At 43.8% G+C, this 7560-nt stretch overlaps 1 protein-coding gene across 1 annotated transcript in view; it reads left to right on the forward strand.

The window, feature by feature from the left end:
• Positions 1-7278: 7278 nt before the first annotated feature.
• LOC118410821 (hydroxyacid oxidase 1-like) overlaps positions 7279-7560 on the forward strand; it is a 126294-nt gene continuing 126012 nt past the window's right edge. Inside the window, exon 1 of the mRNA XM_035812650.1 lies at positions 7279-7533. Coding sequence (XP_035668543.1) covers positions 7379-7533 — 155 coding nt within the window. The 5' untranslated portion in view covers positions 7279-7378. The remainder of the gene's footprint in view (positions 7534-7560) is intronic.

The raw sequence follows: 7560 nt of genomic DNA on the forward strand, positions 1-7560 counted from the left end.
TTTAAGACATAAGAAAAATCATTATCACAACTATAATCACTTACAATGTCAGGCAAGCATCCTAATTTATCTCAATTGCAGGAAAACCACAGAGACAACACATAGTGAACACACAGGAACAGGAAAACAGGAACACACACAGATAGACTGTAGCAGACTTCAACACTTACACATGCAGAAACACACATACATGTGTAGATAGACACATACATGTTAATGCACACACTGTCAGATAGGCGACACATAGAAACACATGTCTCACAAATACACATTTGGGAAACGCACAAATAGAAAGGCAAACAAACATTATCGCAGATTAAGACAAACGCACAGACAGACAGATTCACACAGACAACATAAGTACATGAGAAGTATTAAAACAAACTCCCTGAATTACCTGTTACCTGCACTGGCTTCCTGCACCAGCTGACTGTTCTGTTCACACAGCACACTTGTCAAACCTCGCCCTGTTAGTTCGTGAACAATGGCACACCCAACAGTGCCTCCACCAATGATAGCAACATCATAGACAGGGACCTGAGCACTCGACATGTTATCTGCAATATTCCAAACAAAACAAGAAATTAAAGATCTCGAGCATACCTCCATGAAATAATTTCATAGTTTTGTATTTTTTTTTTGACAAAATTATGATACAACCATGCATGTCCATTGCACATATTACAATTTTTTTACTCCCACCTGAAATAATTTGGAGCTGCAGCAACTATATATGGACACACATCAGGACAAACAAACTCATAACATTAGATAAAAAATAATAGCTTTCATAATGTATGTTATGATGATAATAATGCAGGTGATCATCATCGACATTGTACATATAATTAGCATATATGAAGATAGAGAAAGGAGAATTATAAAGACATTAACGGGAGGTGCCCCAACACGGTACGCTTTTTCTTGCGCTCAAACTCATGGCGCTCCATCGCTATTTGCCTGAGAGTGGTCAAAGTTTGATGACTGAATTTTTTACACATAGATTGGAACACCATACTGAATAAGAAATGCATTCATGTGTTTCATGAAACTTTCGCGCTGCGTGTTACAAGCGGCTAACACTGTGAGACAATTTCGTGTATGTAACCTTCCAATTTTGTGTTACGCTGGACAGTGTGCCTAACTCGGTACGCTTTTTTACATTTTGCTCTCTTCAGAAGTAAGTGGTAGATTTAAGTACACAGAAAAAAAATTAATAGTATGATATTTTAGATTACTTTTAACAGTAAAATCGTGACTGTATGTACTTTCTGTCTCATATGAGGAAGGCTGTACCTAGAACAATCCAGCTGATGTTTTTACGGGCAATGGGCTGAATGCACTGATTGTGAATGCCCGACTAAAAAAAACCATTACGAAAAAACGACACCGCCAACATCAACAAAACTCTGTGTGATTATATGAAAATATCATATACATCTCTCTATCAAGTCTTATTTTCATAGACAGCACGAATCATTTGTTACAGTCAAATAAATCTTTGGAGCGTTCTCTTGTCTGCCACCTTCACGGCCACACTCCCTTGGGAGTACAATGGTGGCAATGTTTATCTCGCTTCCTTTTGGTTGCTTTTCTACTCAACAAACATTTGAAGACCCATATCCATAGTGTTTTATGGAGCTTTATTTATGTGTATCATGGCAGTTGTGTGACTGCTTGGACGAGTTCGTATAGTTAGCGACACGAGCCGCCAATACGCAGAGGCCGGTGACCGCAGTGATTCAGCACTGTCAACATTACTGTTACTAGTGTTAGAATTCTGTTTTTAAAAAACATGAAGTAAATATGTTAAAGTCTATTTGGAATGCAAATTAAAGCTGTGTGCATGGACTTGGTTTATTTACCTTTGTAATCAGCATAGTCAGTGGCAACAAACACGGTGTACTTATGGATAATAAGATCAGCAAAAAATCCGTACCGTCTTAGGACGGGAACCGTCTTAGGGCAGCCCCCGTTACTATAAGTATTCTAATATATTCTGATTGTAGTGCTTTATCCTTTATTCGTTTCTTTATCCAGCCGTTCTTCAAAATATCTCGTGGTAAACAGACGGACAGGGTGCAGACAGATAAATGGTAACCTGAACACGTAAGCTTATTGACAATAATTGATCAGCTCAAAGGGTTGCAAAACTACCGAGGTCACGGGTAAATTTCTCATCACTAGGTTTCCAGTGATGAAGTCGCGTCGTCACTGGCTTACCAGTGGGGAATATTTATCGTCACTAGTTTTCCAGTGATGAGGAAACTTGAGCTGGTAAACCAGTGACAACAAATATACAGTTTACTGAAGAAAAAGGAATCATCGTTTCAGTTGAAGGGATTTCAAAGTTAGCACTTAAAGTTATACTAACGTCGCCTCTGCAAGTCCCCAGTACACTCCCGGACCAAAAAAACAGTAACACGGCTATGGCGACATGTGAATAGGGTGTTTTTGTTGCATATCGAACTCAGCACTGGAACGTTCTAGTCCTATTAGAACGTGGTCACTGGAAGCCCTGAGTGCCGAAATAATTTCATCACTCGGCGTCCAGTGCCGAAGAGTCACCCATCACTGGAAAACCCAGTGAGGAACCGGGGGTTTGCTTAAAAGGCTGGGCTGTCTACCAGGCCAGGCTACCTGGCCTGTCTACCTGGCCTGGCTATCACGTCAGGCTACTCAGATCCCCCCATTCATAGCCCCATCATGTGGCACTCAGCCCAAATAGCTGATTGACAGGCATAGTAATTGCTAATCTTCAACCCTGTTAGTGCCCTGGAGTTGGCCTGTCCACTGGCTGGACCCTTGGGGAATGTGTCTGGGAGGCCTTCCTTGCAGCTGTCAGGAACACATTCAAGTACTGTACCAGTACTGTGTTCGGTAAATGCTTTAGGGTGTTAGACCTAGAAAACAGAGGTCCTGGGTTCAAATCCTTTGACATGTCACAAAATCTGTGCTGTTAACAGTACTTTCCCCACTCCAACTTGTACAAGGGGGTTGGAGAGATTATTGGCAGTGGAAGGAGAGGATTGGGCTTAGTAGATTGGGCTCTGTCCTGGACACAAAAATTGTACAGTGGACCCACAGCCTCAAAAATGCTATGTGACTACTAAGATTGTATATGTCAACATGGCATACTAGCATAGAGAACAAGGAGGTACATGTAATCATACCCCCCTTGGTCAGTACAAGTTTAGCCTACGAAAGCCCATTGGGACAAAAGCTGTTTTAGCAGTAGGGGTTGTTTGTGCTCAGCGAAGAAGCTGTGTCTGAAGGATCTGTGAATCATGTGAATCATGTGAATGAGCTGTGTGAAGTGGCAGTGTGTGAAGGAGCTGTTTGTGAAGCAGTTGTGTTTGAAGGAGCTGTGTATGTTACATAACCCAGAGGTTCTGGGTTTGAATCAGTTGATATGCCACCAATCTTGTGCACTTGGGAAGGGCTCTTAACACGACTTTCCTCCCTTCACTAGGGTAGAGAAAAGAGTACCTAGCTTCGGTAAGGGCCCTCCCTCAGATAGGGCAAAGAACCCTCCACACTTACGGAAAAGACTAGGCGTCCTTCCTTCCGAGTGTAAGTGGTTCAAAACCTTAAGTCCTATGGCCACACCTGGAGTAATTGCTGTCGTATTGAGGTCACCTGAGTTAGCACCGAATGGCAGCAGTTCCAGACCCTTGCACTTTAATTTAGCAACGCTTATTTTAAGCTCTTCACAATTCAATTGTTGATCCTAATGTATGGCGCAGAAGCCTGGACCCTGACAGCCACTAAAGAACGGCTCCTGGCCGCCTTTGACCAACTAGCCACCAGTCTTAAGACTAATCCAATCAGCCCGATAAGTCGTGTTAATAGCCCTTCCCAAGGGTACAAGATCGGTGGCATATCAACTGATTTGAACCCAGAACCTCTGGGTTATTCAACACACACAATAGCTTCACACATAGCTTCTTCATTGAGCACAAACTGCTACCCCTACTGCTAAACAAGGAGCTTATATTGCTAAAACAGCTCTACTGCTAAAACACTTTTTGTCCCAATGGGCTTTCGTAGGTCCAAGTAGCCTGACGTGATAGCCAGCCCAGGTAGACAGCCCAGGTGGACAGCCCAGGTAGACAGCCCAGCCTTTTCCGTAAACCCCACCCACAAACATACACAAACACAGTGCTGGTACTTGTGTTCCTGACATGCTGCAAGCAAGGCCTCTCAGACACATTCCCAAAGGGCCCAGCCAGTGGTGGACAGGGCAACCTTGGGTCACTGGCACTAGCAGGGTTGGAGATCAGCAATTACTATGCCTGTCAATCAGCTATTTTGGCTGAGTGCCATATGATGGGGCTATGAATGGGGGGATCTGAGTAGCCTGACGTGATAGCCAGGCCAGGTAGACAGGCCAGGTAGCCTGGCCTGGTAGACAGCCCAGCCTTTTAAGCGAACCCAGGAAGGGGTGACCTCGATGGTTCCGCACTCGGTGGCCAGTGACGAATGACGTTCATCACTGGGCCCCGAGTGACGAGCGGAGTTCATCATTGGAAACCGAGTGACGAGTCAAGGTTCATCACTGGAATTCCAGTGCCGAGAGAGCTTCATCACTGGAACAAAGCAATTCATCACTGGGAAACCAGTGACGAACTTTCTTCGTCACTGGGCGTCCAGTGATGGCGCCATTTTGAACATAGTTTCGTCACTGGAAGCCCAGTGAGGAACCCGTGACCCGCGTAGCCTTGCCAAAGAGTTTAAAAACCTCCTTGATCAGCTGATGAAAGCTAACGGGGGGTGCTGTAACTTCGGATGTGCTGTAACTTCGGATGAATTTTTGATTGTCTCTTTATGCAGAAATGAGGCATGTTTGTCTTCATCAACAGTGCTGAATAAAATCGCGAAGAACCCAAGTTAATGCACAGAGCTGTCGTCTGGATGAAACACGGTTTTGAGTACAATAATCGATTTTTGCGTAACCAAAGAATTTGAACATTTAAAATGGCTACGTTCGAAACAAGGTCACTGTGTAGTGGCGCCTCTTACATTTAACTTACTCAACAATCATCATGCAAATTTAGTTGTTTTAGACATGAGACATAAAGCTATACAAAACACCAATAACTCGGGTATTGGGGAGTTTATCTGGCAATCAAACTGACCTGAAATTACAAAGTAATCGTGGCGTCGAACGCCCTCCCCAAGTTACGTCACGGTCATATCTGTTGACCGCTGTTCGAAAAAGAACCTACAACAGTGCAGGCACCTCTGGTCGCGCTGTACAGAAGTCAAGTAGGGCTCGCAAATCGGTAAAATTGCATTTAATCTAGCTTGTACCCGTCGTATAAACTTGAGTTTGAAAAATCTCAGTGACCGTCTGACGAAACACGACGCGACTGGATCATTGATGTAGCAAACTCATGTCTGCATGAAACCTTACACTCCCATAAAGTTCGCGACAGGCTTTGAAGTCAGCGCGCGGCCCGCCCGATCTGACAATATGCAAATCGCTGAGTGCATCATAACAAGAACATAATTGAAAGTGAATTTCTCATTGCTTGCCTAAAAATAAACCAAGAAAAATACAGCTAGCGGTCCCAAAAATAATCGAGGATTTGGTTAAAAGATATCAATGACTTTGCACTGCACTGATGGAGGATTTGCGGCATACTTTGAGATCACGTGCGGTGCCATGCAGAGGTCAGCATATCTGTTTCCGGTGTTACCATGCCTGCCGATACATTCGGCATTCTTGTAACAAATTTGTGGCATTTTGTGCGCTCATACTCAAGAGCCATGAGTGTGAAAAGTGTATTTAGTCTCATCGCCATACGAAGCAACAGATCGTCAGCGTTGAAATGACTTGGAATGCAACAAGCGGCGTAAACAATCGCTAAGTTACAGCGGGCCTCGCATTGGCGGAAACTTACGCACGGTCCAAAAATACGAACCAGGGGGAAGATGAAGTTAGTTGACACAAAATTCTTCTTTCTGTTTTCTTAAAATCGTTCCAATGAGTCAAAGAGAGACAGAGGTATTTGTAATCCGAAGTTAGGGTACCCTATTTAGAATGGAACAATGTGGAACGCAATATCTATAACAACAACTTTCTGTTTTACCGGCCGAGATGCATGGTGTAAATCGTGCACAGACGATGTAAAATAAACTCCTGAACGGAAAATTCCCAAACACCACCACGCCCATTTATCATTAGTCAAAACGCAACAGTTTTCAGACAACTGACACTGCTACAATACGATGTCGAACTCGTTAATTTACGTCCGAAGTTACAGCACCTTCCGTTACAGCCTCCTGGCAAAATTTACCAACTCGAGTTTCTGAAGCAATTTGTATACGCGACTCCCACAAGAGTCGCCACAGCTACCATGGCCATGCATGGCGTCGACAAATACTAAATGAAAAGCTAAGATACAACCTCCTTTTATATGTGCAACACCTACCTGGTTCAGCGACCATAGGCAATAATAAACAGACTTGCGTTCATTTTAATTTGCTGACACCAAGGAGGTTTTTAACCTCCTTGCTGACACCATCATGATGTTTTTTGCGACTGGGGCATGAGCCAGTAGAGGTCAAAGTGCGCGAGGGTCGAAACAGGTCATCCCATATAGATGGGTGAGGCAAGCAGAGGTTGAGGCTTGAGTGGCCGGGAAGTTGAACGGCTCCCTCCCCTCATTGTCGAATGAATAATGCAAATTACGCACTTTTGTAAAAATATTTTCATTTATTGGTAGCTGTTACCGGTACTTTCTAATATGTTCCACCTGGAATGATATGATACTAGGAATACCACAAATTATATAGGGGTGATTTCTCCAGTAATAGATAATAATATCATAACTGATAACTCAGGTTTGGTCGGGGGTAGTAGTGGCGGAATTTTAATTGCTCCCTCCCCTCAAGATTCAACATACGAAGTTTACCCAAAATTTAAATGTTTTACGGGAAATGTCTCCGAACTGGTCTTTTTTTTAGTGTACAGCAGCGCCTCACATCGGATTACACCGGAATTTGCTTTTTTGTGGACAGGAGAAACTCCAGTAACTTGCTCATGGCCAGGTCAAGTCGTTAAGTTTGATTGACGACATGAAACTCAGGCTAGGGGGTGTCCGTTTCATTCATTAACTTATGCTGGAACAGTATCTGGAAATTTTTTGTGTCCCGTGAGCTCAGAACTGCAACCGTGTTTAATAGTGCCCTTGACTTTCCCGTAGTGATCACACCAACAGTATAATGTTCATTGGCACACGACGACGGAGATCAAAGGGCAAGTACCAAAGGCAAAGAAACGTGAGAAACAACAAAGGGGGTGTGGTTGATTAAGTTGCAACAGCCTCTGGCGACTTTTTTTGTCCATAACTCCAAGGCGTCCCCCGGTAAGATGGCGGGTACAGAAACAAGTTCACCACCACCGCACCGTCTGGCTGATTTGGAGACTTTGGCAAAGAGGAAACTCCCAGAACACGTGTATAACTACTACCGCGGCTGGGCAGGAGATGGGCAGACCGCTAGAGACAACTGTGAGGCTTTTAAAAGGTACTGCACATACCGTGAGGTACAGAG

This window comes from Branchiostoma floridae, chromosome 3 (genome assembly GCF_000003815.2).
Source record: "Branchiostoma floridae strain S238N-H82 chromosome 3, Bfl_VNyyK, whole genome shotgun sequence".
Classification (NCBI taxonomy): Eukaryota; Metazoa; Chordata; class Leptocardii; order Amphioxiformes; family Branchiostomatidae; genus Branchiostoma; species Branchiostoma floridae.